The 21,633-nt window shown below is 40.4% G+C and overlaps 2 protein-coding genes across 3 annotated transcripts; one reads left to right on the forward strand and one right to left on the reverse strand.

Moving 5' to 3' along the window:
* The first annotated feature begins 2,116 nt into the window (after nt 1–2,116).
* On the forward strand, nt 2,117–15,476 carry dusp28 (dual specificity phosphatase 28). Of its 2 annotated transcripts, XR_014771632.1 has the most exons (4): nt 2,117–2,180; nt 3,383–3,790; nt 7,625–7,810; nt 15,343–15,476. XR_014771632.1 is itself a non-coding variant. In XM_084731855.1 (3 exons), the coding sequence occupies exons 2-3, from the start codon at nt 3,446–3,448 to the stop codon at nt 7,727–7,729; spliced, it is 450 nt and encodes a 149-aa protein (XP_084587981.1). In that variant the 5' UTR covers nt 2,117–2,180; nt 3,383–3,445; the 3' UTR covers nt 7,730–8,525. The 2 variants fall into 2 exon arrangements, 1 of the variants encoding a protein (XP_084587981.1); XM_084731855.1 differs by lacking the exon at nt 15,343–15,476 and having other exon boundaries at nt 7,625–8,525.
* proca (protein C (inactivator of coagulation factors Va and VIIIa), a) lies at nt 8,597–21,363 on the reverse strand. The gene is made up of 10 exons (XM_084731849.1): nt 21,246–21,363; nt 20,894–20,932; nt 20,661–20,744; nt 19,234–19,391; nt 19,061–19,085; nt 18,239–18,349; nt 17,265–17,405; nt 16,950–17,068; nt 15,382–15,499; nt 8,597–13,785 (listed from the first exon to the last, which is right to left on the reverse strand). The coding sequence occupies exons 3-10, from the start codon at nt 20,728–20,730 to the stop codon at nt 13,199–13,201; spliced, it is 1,329 nt and encodes a 442-aa protein (XP_084587975.1). The 5' UTR covers nt 20,731–20,744; nt 20,894–20,932; nt 21,246–21,363; the 3' UTR covers nt 8,597–13,198.
* Between the last annotated feature and the right edge of the window lie 270 nt (nt 21,364–21,633).

Consider the following 21,633-nt stretch of genomic DNA (forward strand, 5'->3'; position numbering starts at 1 on the left):
CATGGGACTTATTTAATGTAGTTAAGTTCTGATAAGCCTGACACTGCTGGTACTCTCCACCGTTCACGTATGTTCTCCTGCAGAGGTGTTAGGTGGTGTTGATGATACAAGCCAGATATCACAGTCTCTCTCTCAACCAAAGTCCATTGTCAAAAACAGTAATTATACCCTGCAGGAGAGTAGTAGTTGGTTGACTGCTGCCTCAGTGGGTTAGTTTTGTTTGTGTTCTCGTGTGACTTCTGTGTTTCAAAAGGTTTGTTTAGAATGATCAGATTCACACAGTAACACAAACTAACTAACAGATCAAAGCAGCAGCAGACCAGCAACTCTTGTGTTCTGTGAGGTAAAATTACTGATTTTGCCAGTGGAGTTTGGTTTGGCGAGAGAGAGAGAGAGAGAGGGAGAGGGAGAGGGAGAGAGAGAGAGATTTGGCTTATATAAAAAAGTCAAAAAAGTTTGTCTTACATCAAGGTAAAGTGGTAAAAATATTGTAAATATAACGTACAGTTGTTTTTAGTTGTGTAAAACGCGTGTTGCTGCTGACCCTGTCCACAGCAGTACGCTGCTCAGTGATCCTGCTGCTTCTCCAAACTGGGGGCGAGTCGACCGGCGTCTACTGTAGGTAACACAGACTGTGGATAAATACTTTATACACTCACGCTTCAAATAACACGAACTATCCCTTTAAAAATCACTTAGTTTCACCTTTTTGTTTTTTTGTGGTTTGGCGAAAAAAAAAATCTCAAAAGTCTCAAAATGTGAATCGCAGTTGTTTCGTTTTCAGCTCTGAGGTTTATTTTGCCGTTGAGGTGAAGAATTGCAAGACTCAGCACTTTGTTTGAGAAAAAGAGGGAATGTTAGCGTAGCATGCTCATATTAGCTACAGCCTGAATCATCATCATCATCATCATCATCAGTCAGAGAGGAAAGCGGTCGGTCGCTCAGACGAATCAAAAAGAAGAAAAGTGTGCTCAGACGACACTGCTGTAACAGACTTGAAGTTTTTCTTTGTGACTGCTGTACTAATGACATGAATTGTAATCCAGTTGTATAATAGTATATATTGTAGTATATTTGGACCTGTACAGAAACACAGATTGTTCAGTTCCTTCAGTTCTTTTTTTTTTTTTTTTTGTTAACTTCTCTCTGGTTTGCTAATAAAATATTGATGATACACGGCTTCGACATCGCTGTTTGCATGTGTGATGAATTTTCAACCCCAACAATAAAATCACTTCCTTCACTTGTTTTTGTATTTTGTCGTCACTGACGGATTTTTCTGTTTGTCTGTTACAAAAGTCGATGATGATGATGTTTGTTCTCGTCTGTGCTTTAACATCAGTGTTGTCCATTTTCTAAACACCGTGTGACTGTTTGAGACGCAGGTTTCACTTTAACTCGACTAAAAATCAACCTGCAGGACAGCTGAAAAAAAAGTATAAATTCTCTGATTTGGCATCTTTTCTGGGTTCTCAGATTGATGGATAGATTTTTATTTCGAACATGTAACAAATAAAAAACATCTGAATTATGTTAAGAATAACAGACCAAAAACAGAAAAGCTTAACAACTGAGGAAAGTTTACATGCTGCATTATCTCATCATTCACACAAAACATACATATTTACTGTTGTTGACATTTTTCACCTTTTTCTGACATGTTACTAATCAATCAATGAATAAAAGATTAATTGACAATGAAAATAATAAATAAATAGTTGCAGCCCCATAAATGACTATATACAAAGATACACAAGTAGAGAAAAATATATGTACACAATGAACCTGGAAAAGGATCAACAAATCTCCATTGTTCTGTAAAAAAGGTGTATATCGAAATATTGATTGAATATTGATATAATATTGATATGTTGCTCAGCCCTACTCTTTGTAACTTCCTCTCCTTCTCAGTTGTCAGTCTTGAATGAGGTCGGCATTAGGACCCAGAGCAGCTCAGTCCGCGCAGTAAATATAGCAGCAGCAGCGTGTTGATCGGAGCAGCTGTGGGTCAAGAGGAGACCTGAAGAGACCGGATCGACCTGAAGCCTCCGTCCTCCGTCTGCACGAGCGAACAGGAAACACTTTCCTGTGAAAAACCTCACGGAGAGGAGAGGAGAGGAGAGGAGGAGAGGAGAGGAGAGGAAAGGAGAGGAGGCTGCAGATCAGCTGATCAGCTGCATGTGAGTCACTCTGTCCTTGTGAGGGGGGGAGGCGTTCACTGACCGCTGTCACTGTAGGATCACTCTAGATTTCTTTATCATTCAGTATCATTATATATACAGCATATTTATGTGTGTTTTATTGAATCTTGTTGTTTATTTATTTGTTTGTGTGTTTGTTGAGAGAATAGAAGTCTTAACAAGTACAGTAACACACAGCTCAAAGGTTTGTAAAACTATGAGACACGTTTCTACAACTCTGAGAGTCGCCACCGTGCATTTTATTTTGTCTTAAATGGTAACGATGAGCAGGTGAACAGTAGAAACTCCAAAGTAATCCACCGGCTGCTTGCACTTATTTGATTGGCTGACGCAGTGACCTGCTGGGTGGCGCTGCGGCAAAAATTGAGCCCAGTTTGTTGTCTCCTTTATTGGGGTTTGTTTTTTGTTTTACTGCTTTTGCTGAACGGCGCTTTATTTAATTCTATTTATTCATTTTTCTTTGTTTTATCAATGCAGTGACAACATTACAGCTCCTCCAAAGTGAAGCCAAAACACGTTGATCACCCCCTGGTGGCTGGTTGCAGTATGGTTGCATAAACCTGGACACGGAAAAAACAAAACATTTAAGTAAACATCAAAAAATATTTCCCAAATGATGGCCTCTATCATTTTGGGTAGTTCTTATTAGGGCTGCACAATTAAGAAAATCTTTAGCGGCTTTCTGCAATTTTCAAATTGCAGGAGGTGCAAAATGTGTGTCAAATGATTTTTAAATGAATAAATGTGGTGAGGCAAATAAAATAATCGTGATTAGATATTTTTTTCAAAATAGTTCAGCCCTACTTCTGCAACTAACATTTATTTTAATTGTCAATTATTTTTATCCATTAATGTTTAGTCTAGAAGATGATCAGTGTTTCCTAAAGCCCGAGATGATGCCTCAAATGTCTTGTCACATTGGAGGAGGTGTACAAAATAAAATACACATGGAGAGTTTTCAGAAAAAGTGCAGTGAAAAAACAACATTATGACATTTAGAAACTTCTCTCTGGCAAAAAAAACCAAAACAGATTTATTACGGCTGTAACTAACGATTATTTTCATAGCTGAGTGATCGGTTGATTATTTTCTTGAGTAATCGATTAATGGTTTTAAAATGTCAGAAAGTGGTGAAAAATGTTGATCAAAGTCCAAGATGACACGTTTCTCTTTCTGACCAGGTGGCAGCTGCCTGTGAACATCAGTGTCTGAGTAAGGAAGCCTGTGAGGGTCACTTCTCCAGGATGCTGCAGCTGTGTAAAGTCACCAAGGCTCTGTTCATCAGCAACGCCCGTTCAGCCTGCAGCGACGAGCTCATCCAGCAGGAGGCGGTGACGCTCTGCATCAACGTGTCCAAGCAGCAGCCGTTTCCCTCCGCGGACATCAAGAAGCTGCAGATCCCCGTCTACGACGACCCCAACGAGGACCTCTACAGCCACTTCGACCGCTGTGCCGACGCCATCCAGAAGGAGGCGAACCGCGGGGGACACAGCGTCGTCTACTGCAAGAATGGACGCAGCCGCTCCGCCACCATCTGCATCGCCTACCTGATGAAACACCGCAAACTGACGCTGACGGACGCCCTTCAGGTGGGTGACGTGGACGCAGTTTTAGCAATAAATAGGATTTTTGTTTGATCTGATACAGATCCAATCATCAGCCCCGATACTGATCGTTAGGAACTAATTTATCTACAGTCTCTAATTTTTTTCAATTGTAAAAATCCCTCAGATGAAATAATCTGAGGAGGAAAAAATCATCACAACTGGGACTGAACGATTTTGAAAAAATATCTAATTGCTGTTATTTTGACTGATATTATTTTTGCGATATGATTTGCAATATTAGAGGTATTGATCATTATGGCATCATTATTATTTATTTTGATTGAAAAACATGTTAAAATGACGATGTGTGTGTTTTTGTTTTTTTTTTGCAGGAATCTGATTCAAATGAAGATTTTTTTAAAGTCTGTAGAATCTGATTTGTGTGACATTTCAAAGTTTTTTGGCACATTTTGCCAAAACAAATATTGCACCTCCTGCGATTTGAAAATTGCAGAAAGCCATATTGCGATTTCGATAACATTTTGATCAAATGTGCAGCCTTAATAAGAACTACATAAAATGACAGAAACCATCTTTGTGGAAATATTTCTACTATAGTGCAACCAGCCACCAGGGGGCGATCAACGTGTTTTGATCTCACTTTAGGGGAACTTCAGATAAATCTGTAAATGACCTGCATAAACATGATGAATGCCAACTGTGCATATTTGACTGCATGTTTAAAGAGACTCGGCACAGTTAACGCCTCAGTAATACAGACAAGGCTGCGTGCTCTTAGGATCCATGAAGGAAAGTCTGTAATATTAACAGCAAAATAACGAGTCCCATGACTGTAACCAAAGGAACAGGTAAACAGGAAAAGTCCGTCAGAGGAGGAAGAAATAATGTGTTCAATGGTGTCAGGTTCTGCAACGGAGGATGTTCCCCTTGACAGCAACTTGCATGTGAGAATACGGCCTGACAGTAGATAAAAGTCAGTTTGATTTGCTTGTCAATGAAATAAGAATAATGATGTAAAAATGATTGTTACCTTTAATATTGCAAATCGTATCGTATTGATACAGTATCAGTCAAAATAATCACAATCATTCAGCCCTACTTCAAACTAAACACTCAGAAACTTCATTTCTGCCAAAGAGAAAATTCAAAAGAAGAAAAAAATTGTGCAAGTTCTCATATAATTCACTGGTATAAACCACTGAAGAAAGAAATCAGATGTTCTTGCATATGAGGGCCAGTGGAACATGAGAACATGTCTCACTGTTCTCTGTTCAAAGGTCAAAAATATCACCGTCTGTGTCGAAGCTGCAGCAGTTATTCTGCTGAGACTGAAGCTTGTGTTGGAGTCTGTGTATCTGTTGCCAAGGTGACCTGACACTGAGAGAGAGAGAGAGAGAGAGAGAGAGAGAGAGAGAGAGAGAGAGAGAGAGAGCATCACTGTGACCGTGTTAATGCTCGACATGAGCAAATACAGTAAATCATCTGATTCTTGTTCATCACTTAATCATCAATTGTTTAATCAGTTAATGATTAATGACGTCTTCGCTCCAAACCTGCGCTGTAGATGAATGATGACCAGATGAAACATTCTGAAAATGTGTAGTGAGCTTATTTTCCTTTGGAAATAACAGTTAATATTTCATTCTCTACAGTTAATTAATTACCACTTTTTTTTTCAGACTGAGTACAAGTACAAGTACTTACATTTGGGTACTTGTCGATAATAAGTACCGACACGAGTATTTAAAAATACCATCACAGTTTTTACAGTAACTTTAAAAAATTTAAATGTAACAAATGATTGTTGCTGTATTCCTTATTGAGTTGGACAGTTTACTGTGTATGTGATATATTTCAGTATAATTATCATTTACAGCACTTTAACTAGTTTCTTCTTCAGGTCCTTCTTGTCTAAGAGCTAATTAGTTCCTACCTGTCAGTGTTTCTGGGGGACAGGTTTGACTGTGGTACCGTGTGTGTATCTGTTTGTCTGTCAGACCGTTTCGGTGAAGATTAACGGAAGAATAAAGAAAAAAAACAGAGATGTTGTATCAGTTTATATCACAGACTGGTGGCAGCGGGTTTTTTTCTTCTTCGTCTTCGGATTAATGAGTCCAGACATTTAACCAGGTAACATCCGCCGGGACTTAATGAGCAGCAGCTGCGGTCTGCAGGTGAACTCCGGCAGGTGGGTCCAGTTTTTCATGGACTTAGACGGAGTTTGACGGACAGTTTCCAAAGTCGCAGCGGTCTTTAGTGGATGATGCTGAGGACAGAGAGTCTCTGATGATGATGACGGCGGGACAAAGAAGAGACGGTAAGCAGGGTTTGAATTACACAGCGGGTTTTGAGGAGACCTATTTTCCGGTGCGCACTCATACATGGAAGTGTGCTGCAGTGCGGTCAGCTGCAGGATTATCATCACTAGAGGTCATCATGTCAGAGTCGTTTTAAAAAGACGAAATAACAACATGAGGCTTCTGTTTCAAAATATAACAACACATTTAATATTTTCTTCTTTTCATAATAATGTAATGAGCAAATAAACACACAACACTGACACAGTTTACTATTATTTATTTATTTCAGGACTCTTGATGTACAGAAAAAAACCATAAGCTGTGTATTTTAGAGTTGCCCCTAAATAATGTCTTAAATGAATGTTTCAGGGAAGCTGATGTTTGCTCGTGTTGAGCTGCTGTTTTTGGTGTCAGAGTATTAGAGAACTTTTCTGAATGTTGGTACATCTTATAACAATCTAACAATTTAATTTAGCACAGACTTTGATCCAAAGCGACCTACATCTGAGAGCAAGGATCAAGTCAGGAGAGAACAACACGAGTCAGTGACATGAAGATCAAGTCTGAGAGGACGAGGTGTCTGCAGGCAGTCATACACTCTCGTTGGCTTTAGCTTTGATTATGGCACGAATTCACCGTGGCATCATTTTAATAAACCTGTGCAGCGTCACAACATTTATTTCTGTCCAGAGTTGCATTAATTTTTCTCTCAGATCTTGTACTGATGATGGGAGACTCAGACCGCTGTGTAAAGTCTCCAGAACATCCTAAAGATTCTCAGTGGGGTTCAGGTCTGGACTCTGGTGGACAGTCCATGTGTGATAATGACGTCTCATGTTCCCTGATGAATTCTGACGTTGTCATCTTGGAATCTGTCCGAGTCATCAGGGAAGAAAAAAATCCATGGATGTAAAAACCTGATCATTCAGTATATTCAGGTAGTGAACTGAACGTTTGGACTCCTAACGTTTCTGAACCTCGACCTGAGCGACTGAAGCAACCCCAGATCATAACACTGCCTCCACGGGCTTGTACAGAAGGAACAAGGCATGATGGGAGCATCACTTGATCCACCTCCCTTCTTACCCTGATGCCCCCATCACTCTGGAACAGGGTAGATCTGGACTCATCAGACCACATGACCTCCACACTCCAATCTTTATGCTCCCTAGCAAACTGCAGCCTTTTTGTCTGATCAGCCTTTAGCTGGGTCTCCATCTTAAAGACATTGATTGAATATTGTTTGGCAGCTCGTTCCACAAACGTAGGTCTGGTCCTGCTGGATGAATCAGGCGTCTTTCATTGGCAGAGCGCGGTGAGCAGGAGGGAGTGTAGACCTGGATGAAGGAGTTCAGGTGGGCGGGGACAGTTTCACCGTATCAGACCAATACCTGATCATCAGTATCAGTTCATTTCTAGTTAGTTTCCTCACCTTTATTGATTTCACAGCTGTCTGACACACAGCCTGTCGCTGCTCATCAGATGTTAACAAACCATCACTGTTGTTTCCGACATTAAACACACTTTTAACACTTGTTGCTGTTTCTGTTCCCAGAAAGTGAAGACGGCTCGTCACGTGATCGATCCGAACCCCGGCTTCCTGTCTCAGCTGCAGAGGTACGAACAGGAGCTGAAGAAGAGACGAGGAGAGAAAGACTGACAGCTGGATCGTCCATCTGATCGTCCTCGACCTAAAACCTCCACACTGTCCTCAGCGTGTCGATGTGAAAACAGCCAGCAGGTGAACAACGTCCTCTCTGTCCACCTCCACACTCTGTCTCTGTCAGCCAGGTCTGATCTAAACTCTGTTTTCTGGTCTTGAATTATCTTTTCTGACTCTTTTGCAGAATAATACTAATAACTGACCTCAAAGTTAGCTTCAAATGCTGCAGACATGAAGGTTAAACTGCTTCATTTCACTTCTGTTAACGTGAATATTTTGTCAGTGTGTCCAAAATGAAACATTTTGTAATAATTTATTGATCCAACAGTTTCAGCGTTACAGCAGCTCCTTCACATTAAAAATTTAGACAAAACAAAAGAGGCAGATGAGAAACGAGTACAATTAAAAGGCCAAACAGTGTAAAACAAGAGACTGAAGGAAATATACTGATATAAAAAGAATAAGGACACTGAGGACACTAATATAAGTTTATATAATAAGCATTTTTAAACATAGTTACAAAGTGCTAAAACAAAAAACATTATCCAGCAAAACATTTTTAGTGTACATAAATAAAAAGCAGATAAATTAAATCAACTATATAATTAGTTTAAAAATGTGTTTCCATCTGATTAAAAGAAAACAGGGATGCATGATATTAGATTTCTGTTGATAACTCATTTTAGCTGATATCTTTTTTTTTTCACCTACTTGCAAAGAATATGAATTAACATTTCATGTTTACTCTTATCTTGACGGCCCACCAGCAGATGCAGATGTTAGATATTTTCAATAATAAAAATAATAAAAGATGGTGCTTTTCAAAATGTTCAATGGAAAAAAATTAGAAAGTACTGCTGACTGTTTTTGTTTTCTTTTTTTATGACTAATTTGCAGTAATGATCTGAATGATGACGTTTGAGATGGATAATTAAAGGGACAGTTCAGTCATTATCTACTCACCTTCATGCTGATTGAAGGTTGGGTTTGGTTAAAGTGAATGGTGACCAGTTTTCCAAACAGAATAAAAATATAAAATACCTCCATGCTGCTCATCTGCTGTAATCCAAGTCTCCTAAAGCCCCAACATGCCAAGTTGACTAAAAATAATTTTATTTTATCCTGACTCTTCACTGTAGATCTTTAGCTTGGAGCCACGTTCACATGCACACTGTCTGAACTGTGTGTGTGTGTGTGTGTGTGTGTGTGTGTGTGTGTGTGTGTGTGTGTGTGTGTGTGTGGTGTGACGGTGTACAAACAGCATGTCAGGACTTTAGGAGACTTTGGTTTCACCAGACGAGCAGCATGGAAGCATTTTCTGTTCTGTTGTTTGGGAGATTCTGCAGCTCTGTTTTCCTGTGAAACTCCAGCAGAGTTTAGTGGACTAACAAAATAAACCTGACCTTCAGTCATTGTGAGGATGAGTAGATAATGACTGAATTTTCATTACCGGGTGAACTATCCCTTTAAATTTTTTGTGCTGCAGTTATGTGATTGGCTCCTTCTCACATGACCGACTGCAGTCACTGTAAACAGACAGTTTACTATCTGTTTCAGACACTTTTGTCACGTGCACGTCATTAAAGCGTTATCTTGTCTGCTGAAATGTTCATTTTGGGTCGATACTGATATTTCAGTCGATTCCACCGACGTGCCGACATTATTGTGCATCCCTCAAAGAAAATAAACATAAACACTGGCTTATTCTACAGTTTAGGTGCCATGACAGTAAATGTAAAACTTATAGACTTAAAACCTGTGAAGAGCTTTTTTCTCTTTTCTAGAAGGGCTCAGTAGATCAGAAGCTTATATACAACATATTTAACTCATCATGATACTCTGCAGATGTAATATTTAGTGCAAGTAGAGATGGTAGAAAATTCATTTATTAAGTCTGAATCCTTTCTAATTAATTATTGGTTTTACCTTTTGACATTAACAAGTGATCAATAGGCTAAAATAAGTCAAACCTCAGAGATGTTTAATCAGCTTTTTTTGTCGGAGAAGGTGGAACCGTTCAGAAGTAGGGCTGAACAATTAATCGAAAATTTATCGAAATCGCAATCAGGTCTGCTGCAGTTTTGAAATCCAGGTTGCGCTACCTGATTTAATTTGCTGACTGTGCTCAGTTATGTACGTGAGGTTGACAGATGTGAAATAAAGCAGGAGTACCTGCACGTCTGTGAGCTCCTGTATCAGACTGACGAGTGTCTGTGACTGTCAGAAATGACCAGGATCATGATGAGAACAGACCTAAAACAGGTCACACATGTTGCTTTACTGCTGTCAAGTTTTTCTTTGTAAAGTTACTAATTTTTTTTTTGGAATATAAACTGTCTCTAATGTTTCAGGGGCATGGCTCCTTTTAAAACATTGTGGTTGCAGTTCCACCTCCTACCTCTAGATGGAAGCACCTCCATAGAAAATAATGCAGTATGTTAAACAGTCAGGGTCATGATGAGACGATATTTATCTGATCTGAAGCATAAAAAAAATCTCCACAAAGTCACTCAGGGTGAAAATGAAGCATGAACTCACAAGAAAACAGCAACATGAAAACAGCTGAAGAAGATTTAACTCAACTAATAAAAGCAGGTTAATAACATCCAGAGTTTTACAGTGAATTTTAAGAGAAAGCTTCAGCATTTATTGTATGAACCTTTAACCTGAAGACCAGCCCTCACCTGCATCCTGGTACCTCAGACAGGAAGGAAACGTGGTCTCTCAGGTCAGTTTCACTGGACACTTTCTGTGTTAATGTAACATGAATCTGTTAGAAAGTCAAACACAGATGATGTTACACTGCAGGTTTCTACTTTCAGTCTCACCTCTGCAGTCATGTGGATATGAAAAGGAGAAACTCATCACTTAAAGGGCCGACACGCCCGCTGTACGCCCACACAGGTGTCTCTCCTGTCTTATTGAACGGAAACTTTTTTTTACTTGCTCAGGGCCTTTTTTACTTCACATAATTTCCAGCATGCGTCTTTAACCTGAGCCATGACTGTCGATCCTACTCTGACACGTCTCCTTTACTATTTTTGTCCCGCAACGTCTTTACTTTCTACTACTTTACTAAACTGTTTCCTCTGATGGCCCAGAGAAGAAATGAGATCATCTGAATCAGTTTTTACAGTGCGCTCACAGCACTTAATCATTATTCAGCATGCTTCTCCAAACTGGAGGCGTCTCAACCTCCGATCTGCTGTATTTAATACACTGATCGTGGAGAAGTATCTCATATTACCACGCTTCAAACAATCCAGACTGTCCCTTTAAGGTTCATTGTTGACCTTAGAAATAGTAGTAGTATTAAAACATTATGAACTCTATCAACAAAATGAGATTACTAGATTAATTGACTTGCAATCATTTTCATCATAGTTACTGATATAAATGTAAAGAAATACAGAAAATGTCTCCTCACTTCTGAAACCAAACCTGGGCAGATCTCATCAGCTACACTAACTGAAAGCACCTGTGTGGGTCAACAGGATATTTAGCCTTGAAAAAGTACTGATAAAACTTTGTCCTGTCAGAGTTTGAACCTTTCCAGCCTTCAGTTTGACTTTAAAAGACCAGAAAACATCCAGATAGTCTTTTTTTAATGCTTGTACAGTTTCTAGTTTTAGAATATTTAATTCACCTTACTGTACAGACCATAATTAATACTCTAACAAGCCATCAGATGTCTTAAACGATACTGGACGTAGACTTAAGCTCAGGTTTAAACTAGTAAGAAAAGTAATAAATATTATTGTAAAGTTAACGTGCAGTAAACACATCTGTCAGTGAGATTTTTAGTCGACCAGCACTGCAGGATCACATGAAGTGATTCTGAGCAGTTTTCATTTATTCTGTTTTCTATTGATACTGTGATCAGTGTGGAGCAGGTGATATTTATCCTTCCATTGATTGGATGTTGATACGAGCACACACACGTGCACTTGAGGAGTTTGTGTGTGTGTGTGTGTGTGCGTTTGTGAATCTCAGGTGTGTTGTCTTCATTTTGTGGTGCTGCCATTTAGAGCTGAATTAAAAGCAGTAATTTAAACTAGATGTGATTATAAAGCACATCAGACCTCAACAGAAGTGTTTCAGTGAGTGGATGATGATGATGATGATGATGAGACGTACCTTCTGTGTGAACAGTTTGCAGCTCTGTCATAAAACAAAAGGCCTGTAGCAGGTACAAACATGACGCTGCGTCCCTTTAACACTCTGTAACAGTCTGTGTTTTAATTCTTGAATAATTAAATAAAGTTATGTGTCCATCAGTCAGTGATCAGCTTTGTGTCCCATGATATTTAAAAATATATATATTAAAATAAGTCGCATTTGTTATGAGAGTGATGCACTGAGTTGAAACTGAAGGGAGAGCTGTGACTGAAAATACTGAAATATTGAAAACCTTGTTGTGAACAGTTTCATGTAGGAACTATTCTCTGTCCTCTGATCTGCGCTCGCCAGCCGTATCACCACACGGGATGTGAACATTAATGCCCTCCTCCTCGAGCTCTGACTTTTTGTTCATAAATAGATGCAGGCTTCTTTCTGTGCGGTTCTTTCAGTAGCGATGTTCCTGGTGACTAATTTACCCGTTGACTATTTTTAATTTGGTAAACAGCAAGAAAATCCTCAGAAAGTCAATATTGAGCACAGTTTATTAATTGACAATGTTAAACAAAAACTACTGTGTATTAAGAGCCATTTCAATCGTTAATCACAGTCTACAATCACCAAATCGTATTTGTAAATGCTGCTGAAAGGTGACACTGTGTTGTGCAATACGAACACTGCACATTAAATGCTTCACCTTTTCCGACCGAACGGGATCACTGCTGCTCCATGTAAACAACACGGTTTACCTGGAGCCGACATTAGCAGCCACAGTGTGGCTAACGTTAGCAGTGCTAGCAGCAGCAGCTGCTCTGCTTGCAGGCTAACGTCCGTGTCTGTGCTGAATGTGGTCATGTTGCCGCAGTCGAGTTATTTATGTACCAGTTTATTCTGTCACATCCTACATTCAACTTTATTTAAATTTTCTAGGTTAAAACGCACTGGGCGAGAGGGGCTGCCATCTCATGGTGCCGCAGCCAATACTAGAGGCTGACAGCTGGCATTGTACATGATAAAATACTGAAAAATAGATTAAACAATGGCATTTTTGGTGCTTTAACAGCGCACAGTAGCAGGTCGGTTTTACTTCTGCCAGCTGCAGTAGACTCCCTCAATACAATACAAAATAAGGTAAGGTAGAACTTAATTGATCCTGAGGGAAAGTGGTGAACTGATGGCGTTATTATTTAGCCAAAATTAACGTCACGTGTTTAAAAAAGGAAACCGAAGCGTCTTGAGACAGAATCAGTTTATTTATAAAGTGTGTTACATCTCCCCTCTGCACTGAGGGGCCGTTATCTGGGTGTAACGGATCAGACTGGATCAACTGTTGTGGGCTGAGGTGGTTCAGAAACTCGGAGGTTGTTGTGGATGGTGAGTTTTGTCCCAGTCTTCACGTACTGTGTTGATCCACTCGTTATAGTTGGACACCTTGGTGTAGATGCCCAGCTTGTCCTCCCTGCCGCAGCCCTCGCCCCAGGACACCAGGCCGATCAGGAACCACGTATCGCGGTACAGAGTGACCATCGGTCCGCCGCTGTCCCCCTCGCAGGCGTCCTTCCTCTGCCCCAGGATCCCGGCGCAGAGGACATTGTTGGAGATGTTGTGGGACATCTGGCGGGTACAGATATCGTGGTCGACCAGCGGTAGGTTGATGACGTTGAGCGCCGAGCTGTAGTGGGTGCTGTTCAGGTCATCTTTGCCCCAGCCGGTCACTACAGTGTTGGTCCCGTTCAGGTGGAGCACCCGCTCGGCCATCTTTCTGCCCGGCAGACAGATGGGGACGATGTAATCCGAGAAGGGGGCGGGGGTCTCCAGACGCAGCAGGGCGATGTCGTTGTCCACTGTCCTGCTGTTGTAGTCGGGGTGTTTGAAGGCTTTGATGACCCTCAGGGTCACCTCGGTGCCTTCATCTCTGAGACGCTCGTAGTCACCTAAAGAGACACAACACAGGGTTCCCCATCACTCAGTGGAGATGGTGAGTTCCTACTTTTACATTTCCTGTTGCCAACCAGTTTATTTACCCTGATACTGCAGCGTGATTTAGACCTCTTCTGTGTTTTCTGTTCTTCTAGTATATATCATAAATGTGTAATAATTACATAAGCCCCACAGGAAACCCTGGATAATCATGATCTGTGTACAACACAGCTAGTAGAGACAGTCTATGTATTAAAGGGATGGTCTGGATGATTTGAAGGGTGGCTGTTTGAATATTTCTCCATAGTCAGTGTATAACCTACAATAGATGGTGGCTGAAACGCCCCCAGTTTGGAGAAGCAGCAGAAACAGCCTTTTCCAACAGGAAACTTAAGTTGTATCGCTCTCTCCAAAGCCAAAGATGCTCTACAAAGATTCCTTTGACAAAAAGTAATTTTTTTCTCACAGAGCACAGAAGTTATTGGTCGACCAGTGCCTCAATCAGTCGGTTAGTTTGTGTTATTGTGTAACAATTTTTTTTTTATTAGTCTTTTATAATAATTCATAGAATTCACAAAAATGTCATTTCTTACACTAGTGATCCATAATAAACCTAAACATAAGTTTCTCTCTATTACCAAACTACGATGAACTTGTCTGTCAAACACACAAACTCAAAAGAAACAAAATAAACTCACCAAAAGTCTTTTAGTGTCTCCACTGTTCAACAATCATCGGCTCTAGTTTGGCTGAAAATAAATCCTTAATGTACTGTGGTAGACGTGAAAATATTGTGGCTTCACACTGCCTCTCTAATGCCCTCTCTCCACTTCACACCTCTCCTGTCTCCACCTGCCATGTCCATTGTCCCTGGAGTCAGAGTCCTGACCTGGGCTGTTGTATATCAGCTCATTACAGTACTCGTTGTCGTCGAGCTGGTCCCTGATCAGCCATGTTCACTCATAGCCTGCTGAGCCCTGTTCAGTTTCCCCCAGTACTAAGAGCTGCAGGTCCAGCCAGACCTTTAGCTGCAAAGCTAACTGAGCTAACAGCAGCTCGGAGGCTAGCTACAGCCAGAGCGAGTTCAGTGAGCAGCAGGTAGCAGTTACTCTGGTGAACTTTGACAGCTGGACATATTTTATATGCTGCTTCTTAAACCTTGAGGTTTTTCATAGCAAAGTCACACAGTAACACAAACACACAAACAGGTCGCGGTGGTGGCAGACCAGCTACTCCCGTGTTTTGTGAAGTAAAACGTTTTTGCAAAAGGAGTCTGGTAGCTTTGGAGAGAGTGATATTTGGCTTGTATTAAGGCGTTTTGGGGGCGTGTCAACCGCCAGCTACTGTAGGTAAAACACTGACTATGGATAAGAACCTCATACAACAATACTACAAATAATCAGAGCCAAACCTTTAAGAGCTTCTTGCTAAACTTGGATTCATCATTTTAAAACTGTTAAAGTCCTGTTTTGGTGAACACCACAAATTGTCTTAAATCACTCATACATGTCGCTTCAGAATGAATCTGTGTGTGTCGTACATTTACTTTTTGATTATCATGTCATGAACAGCTGGACTCAGTGTCTGTTGCCTGCAGAGTGAAAACTCACCCAGTCGAACTCCGAATCTCAGGATGTTGTCCAAGCAGTGAGCGGCCGTGAGGACCCAGCTCTCATCAATGAGGACGCCCCCGCAGTGAAAGCGCCCCCTGGCGTTCAGTAACAGCACCTGCACACAAAAACACATTAAAAATGACATTTTAAAGCCCTCTGGAAACTTGGTCTCACTTTTTCTCTAATCCATCCATGGAGCAATCAGGACTGAGTAAGGAAAAGTCAAAGCTGTCGTCTTAATATAGTTTGGAAACTTCAAACTAGCAAGAAGAACACAAACAGAAAATAATAAACCGTTACCTACCCACTGACCTCCATCAGATAACAAACACTAACCATCAGTATCTCTGATAAAATCAATTTTCATAATTTTTTAAAAAATCTCCACCTAGGACCATCACAGAAAACAATCAGCCCATGAGAAAAGGCTGGAAACGAGTACAAAAATAAAAGATGGAAACACTGCAGTTTGTAATAAGTACTTTGTTTCAACATTCAAATTCAAAAAGTGTTACAACAGTCCCTGGTCTCCCCTACCTTATGCTTATTTAATTCAGTCTAATTAATAAATTATTTGTATTTTAATGTTGGGAAATTGGAAATAGAGACCACTTTTGAAGTTTTATTGACAGAGACAATCATAACTGCTGTGCAAAAAGGAAGAAGTTAACCTCTGCAACGTCCGTGTGGTCAGTATGACCGCCTGTGGCTGACAATATCAAATATCAATATCAAATTTTCTTTACCTTTTGTGTAACTTATATAAAAAATATTACTCTTGAAAATACACTTTAGGAAAAGTCAGGTACCAGCAGTGTTGTATTTATTTAATTTGACCAAGTTATTGCACATATAAATTTGAAAATGGTGAAAAGGACCAACTGTTCTAGTATTAATAGCTGTAATGTGCAGCTGTCATTAGAAATAAAGAGCAGGCACTGAGGTGTGAAATAAATGAACATTAACATGATTAACTTTACTTTCTGCCATAATCTTCTTTTGCCTTATTTGTAGCAACAGTGCTGCTTTTTGTTTCTTTATATTCTTCATACTCTCCATTATAAAATCCTGTTTCTCTGTCCGTTTTGTGCAGAAGAGTCAAATAACGTAAAAAATGCCCCTTTTTATGTGAAGGCACACAGAGGTTGAGGAAGAAAACCTGGTTAATGAAGTTTATAACCACCGTCATGATTCCAGTTATCTCTGACAGGATTTTTAGTTTTTTTTCAGCAAGTTAACGCAAAGAAAGCCTGGATATGTCCAGTATGTGTGGTAGTACAAATCTCACTACAGATCTCAGGGTGGCAAAGTTCTCGGTGAAGTTGGAATGTCACACAAGGTGTCCGGATAAAAAAAAACAAAAAACTGTCATTATTCAGTGTTGATGTGTGTTAATGATGAAGAAAAGCAACAGATTTATCACATTTGCAGCCCTGATCGTCACATCCTGGCTCCTGGTCCCTGACTGTTTCTGCTCAGTGTGCTCCAGATGCTCCAGATGTTAAACTGCACTTTTTTTTTTGTCTGTTAGCAGTTCAGCTGAAGTAAAAGTAAAAGTCGGTTACCTGCCAGGGACTCTCTCCTTTCTTTCCCACCTCCCCTCCCACCATCCAGGGCAGCAGGCCGTCCATCGGTTTGCTGTAGGACGACCTGCCGATCCGCAGCTGACCGCAGGACGTGATACCTGCCGGTAAAATGGAGGAAGAGGTCGCATTTAATTTTTTCAACTAGCGCTTGACATTAACGATGTCACATTGACATTGATTGCTGGGTTTGAACTGGGCGTGTTTGTGCTCAGAGATTTATTACACAATTAATTTTTACTATTTAAATCCAAGGTCAGAGGCTTCAAATAAACAAAACATCATGTATTTTCTCACCTTTCGTTTCACATTTCCTGGCGTCGTTGTGCAGTTTGTATCCGTTCACACAGCTGCAGGTCCTCTTCAGGCCGTCCTCGCTCTCCGTACACTCGTGGTCACAGCCGCCGTTATCCACAGAGCAGTTAGTGGCTGTTTGAGCTGAATGACAACCGACGACACAGATAATTACTGGTTTTACATTTATACATTTAAATATTCACGTCTTTAATAGGAGCAGGAACCGAATAGACAGAAAATTAATTGGCACTGTGTCGAATGTTGTCGACACACAAAAGCATTAGCGCCACCATCTTGGAAGATTTATTTAGTGTTTTAAATGTCAAAGTGAAATGGAAAGCACTGGAAGTTTTTTTTAGTAAACTGTTTCAGGAGCTTTAAGTTTCAGTCTCTCTGAACTTTCCTTTAAAGGAGCAATACGTAGCGATCGCATTTCCAGAAATGAGTACAGCAGTTCGAATGGCAAGTTGGAGCCACAGACTGTAAATTAAAAAGGCTGAATCCCTATTTAATTTACAGTTGATGGTTGAAGCCCCTCCTCTGCAGACATGAGGAAGCTCAGGCGGGTTGCAGGACCAAAACTACAAAATGTTTTGGTCCTGCAACCAAAACTGCAAAATGTCTTAACAAGAAAAACGTGACAGATGTCAGAAATACATAAGATAGTAGTTCCTGTCAGGTTCATCCATTTTGAAGAAGGCAGACTGAAAGGAACCAAATTTTTTCCATATAGTGACACCGATCGTTGATTTGCAACAACATTATCTAATTGTTTGCCTGACTGGCTCTATGATTTGGGCTCCTCATAGCTAAGAAGCAAGATAACATTCTTATTTTAAAATTGGAGGGGGCTGCAAAAAGGTGGAGGCATGACGAAGGGCAAAGCACCAGGTTGTGCTGCTCTCATGTTTGTGGTTTGACTGCTGTTAAGAGGAACATGGATCATCACGTACGTCAGTGATGTTCAGACTCACTTTGATCGCAGTATCTCCCCTCGTATCCGGGGTTACAGCGGCAGGCGTAGTCCTGGTACAGATCCACACAGGCTCCATGAACACACATGTTGGAGTGACACTGGTTCCCATCTGAAACACAGTCAGCTCAGCATGAATACATTTCACACAATGCTTTTAATTATTTGATATTGTTAAAGGACTGCTGCCTGCTGCTGCATTGTAGCTACATGCTTCCCTTCTTATCTCTTTTAAGTCCTTAATAATTCTCCTTTGCATCTTTCTGACCTCATGACGTTTCCAGGTCAAGAAAAAGTGTTTACACAAAGACAAAGCATGCAATTTGTTTTTGACTGCAGGGGGAAACCTGCACACCTCAGTGCAAACCAGTTTGATCAGTCACACACTGAAGACTGACAGAGTGACGTCAGATATGAGATGGTTCTGCTTGTTTAGTCATACATTTCTGAGTTTTTCTCTGTTCAACGTCAGACGTTCGTCCTGTTGTTCCATTAAAAAATAAATCTGATTCAGCTTCGTTTCTGTAGTCGTGATCATTTGAAATAGTTTGTTTCCATCCAAGTGTTCAGCACATTGTAAAGAAAATGTCAAATTTTATTATTACAGAGTTCTGTTGACATTTTTTTTTTTATTTCCATGACTTTGTTTTTGGTCATACAGGTGACCGTTGGAGGCAGCAAAGCTCCAAACACATGATCATAAGGAGGAAGCCTCAAGTTTTCCAAATTTCATTCATAATCTTTAAAATGTGCATAAAACCAGGTGAGTAGAATCTGACTTTAGACTCGGTGATGTACATCAAAGAGGTTCAGGGTTTCATACCTGTGTACACCGTCCAGAACTCCAGCTGTGAACAAACAAAACAAATAATGTCTTCAGTGAAGATGAGATTTTTAATTTTTTTTAGCTCAAGAAGCTTTAACACAAAAAAAAGCAGCATGCAAAAGTACTTGTCTAAACAGTTGAAATGAACATATAAACAGAAAACATCTTACTGTAGCTTCCCTGGTTTGGAAAATCTCTCTGGCTTCTTCAAAGTCACATTTTTCCTCCACACATTCGCGCTCCAACGAAGCAGGTTTCAGCTCCTCCAGGAAGGAGTTGGCCCGACGAGAGCGGAGCAGCATGTGAGCCTTCGCATGGTCCGAGAACACTGAGGGAACAGAGGGAACAGAGGGAACAGAGGGAGAAACACAAGGAGAATACATTTGACAAAAACTGAGGCATGTGAGGCGAATCTCACTCAAAAATCACTTTAAAAAGCAGAATAATGACAAATATGATCAAATCCTCAGTCTGACAATGATGTCAAATGAAATGACACCTTTTACTGTTATTATTTACATTACTGTTATTATCATTATTTATTTACAACATTTATTATTATATTACAGTAGCTTGTGATGTTCCAACTAACTTTGTCTTATTTATTAATTTCTTATTTATTCTAAGTAGCTAATATGAACAGTTTGAAACAGGAACAGCGCTGCAGCTGTCAGCTGTCAAACAAGCTGCACTGTAACCCTTATGGGAAACTTAAAACAATCAAAGTTCATCCATAAAAAGGAAACAAACTATTTATTACTCAGTTCAAACCCACCAGACTACATTTACAGAAACAGTAATTTTATCATCATAAAAAACACAATTCATTCAAACCGACAGAAACGACACAAAAGTCATCAAAATCACCTTGGCTCGTTTCTCCACTGTTCCAACAATCACCAACTCTGGTTTGGTTGAAATAAATTCTAAATTCTCAGAGTTAGGTGTGAAAATATTCTGGCTCTGCACGCGGTTTCTCCCACGCTGCGTCTCTCGTGTCTGACCTCCCTCTCGCTTCTCTCCAGATAGTTTCACATGTACCTCAGTGAATTCAGAATTAATTTCAACCAAACCAGAGTTGGTGTTGGGTTTAGGTGAGTTTGAGTTTGTTTCTGTTGAGCCTGAATGAAAATTATAAAATGGCAGTTTTTTTTAATTAAGTCTGGTGGCCTTGAACAGAGTGATAACTCATCGGTTTCTGGTAAAACAAAAATGACTTTACCCTTTAACAAAAAGGTATATTTCCATAATGTTGCCAGACAAGTTTTTTTTTTTTTTTTAAGTTTTGGTTGAATAAAGGAAATTCATTTGTTGGGAATAAAGCCCTGGTTGTCATGTTGAAAGTTGAATGTGTCTGAGGCTTCAACAGACAGAAAACTATAATTAATTTACTGTATATTCACTGCTGACAGCAGAAACAACTGCTGGTTTCACATCATCTCCTTTTAAATAAGGTGAACAAAAAACTGCTGTTAAATCAAACTACACCTGCCAGGCTTACTTTTAACTGACCTCTGTCACTTCCCAACAACAAATCTTAATAGAAAATCACATCAAACAGAGGCTGTTGTCTGTTGAGTGATCGGTGCACACCCACCTGACACACTGAGCACCGACGCCGACCACAGAGCGACGATGATGGACAAACAGAGGACGAGGCGGGACATGACCTCAGTCTAACCTGCGGCCAATGAGACGTGAGCAGATGTGAGCCAATCATCTCATCTACAGTGTTTATATTTATCTACGGTCGCCAATGAAGCAGAAACACGGATCCAGACATTAATATTCATAATGTGTCTGTATGAGTTGTGTTGTGATGTAACTCACCAGATTAAAGCAGGATGAAACAGATGAACTCTGGACGAGCTACAGAAGAGACAAGAAGACAAAATGACAAACACATCATGTGCAAATTTTGTTCTAATTCGGTGTTTTAAATAATCACTTCTTCAGTGAAACATTTCTATAATACTGATCATTTTCTGAAAACACACGGCCTCCACACAGCAGGAGACAATCCCTGTTCGAACCCCTATGACCTTTGACCCCACGACCTGAACAGGGGGTTTAGAGCCGGGAGCGAAGGCGAGTCAGCGTCCTGAAACCGCCATAACATCACGAAGCAAAGACAGAAAAGAAGGAGCATGTCTCAGAGACGGAGGAGTGTTTTCGTACTTACTCGTGAAGAATCGAAGCCGCGGACAGAAACGATGGTTTGCTCTGTTTCTGGTGTGTTAATGACTAACTGCCAGTGTTTACTGAGAGTCCACAGTCTGCAGATGAACACTGTCTGCCAACACGGTCAACACACACACACACACACACACACACACACACACACACACACACACACACACACACACACACACACACCCCTCCCCTTTAACACCTCCACCCACTCACCTCTGCAACAGATCAGAGCTCCGTCTCCCAAAAGTCCAAGATGTTCCTACTGAGGTGACCAGATGAGAACAGGTGAAATTCAGGACAGTGGAGTTGAGGGAGAACATGTCATGTCAGAAGGATAAAAACGTACAGAATAATTTAAACATCAGACTCTAAATCAG

Source organism: Lutjanus erythropterus, chromosome 12 (genome assembly GCF_056507025.1).
Source record: "Lutjanus erythropterus isolate fLutEry1 chromosome 12, fLutEry1.hap2, whole genome shotgun sequence".
In the NCBI taxonomy this organism is placed as follows: domain Eukaryota; kingdom Metazoa; phylum Chordata; class Actinopteri; order Lutjaniformes; family Lutjanidae; genus Lutjanus; species Lutjanus erythropterus.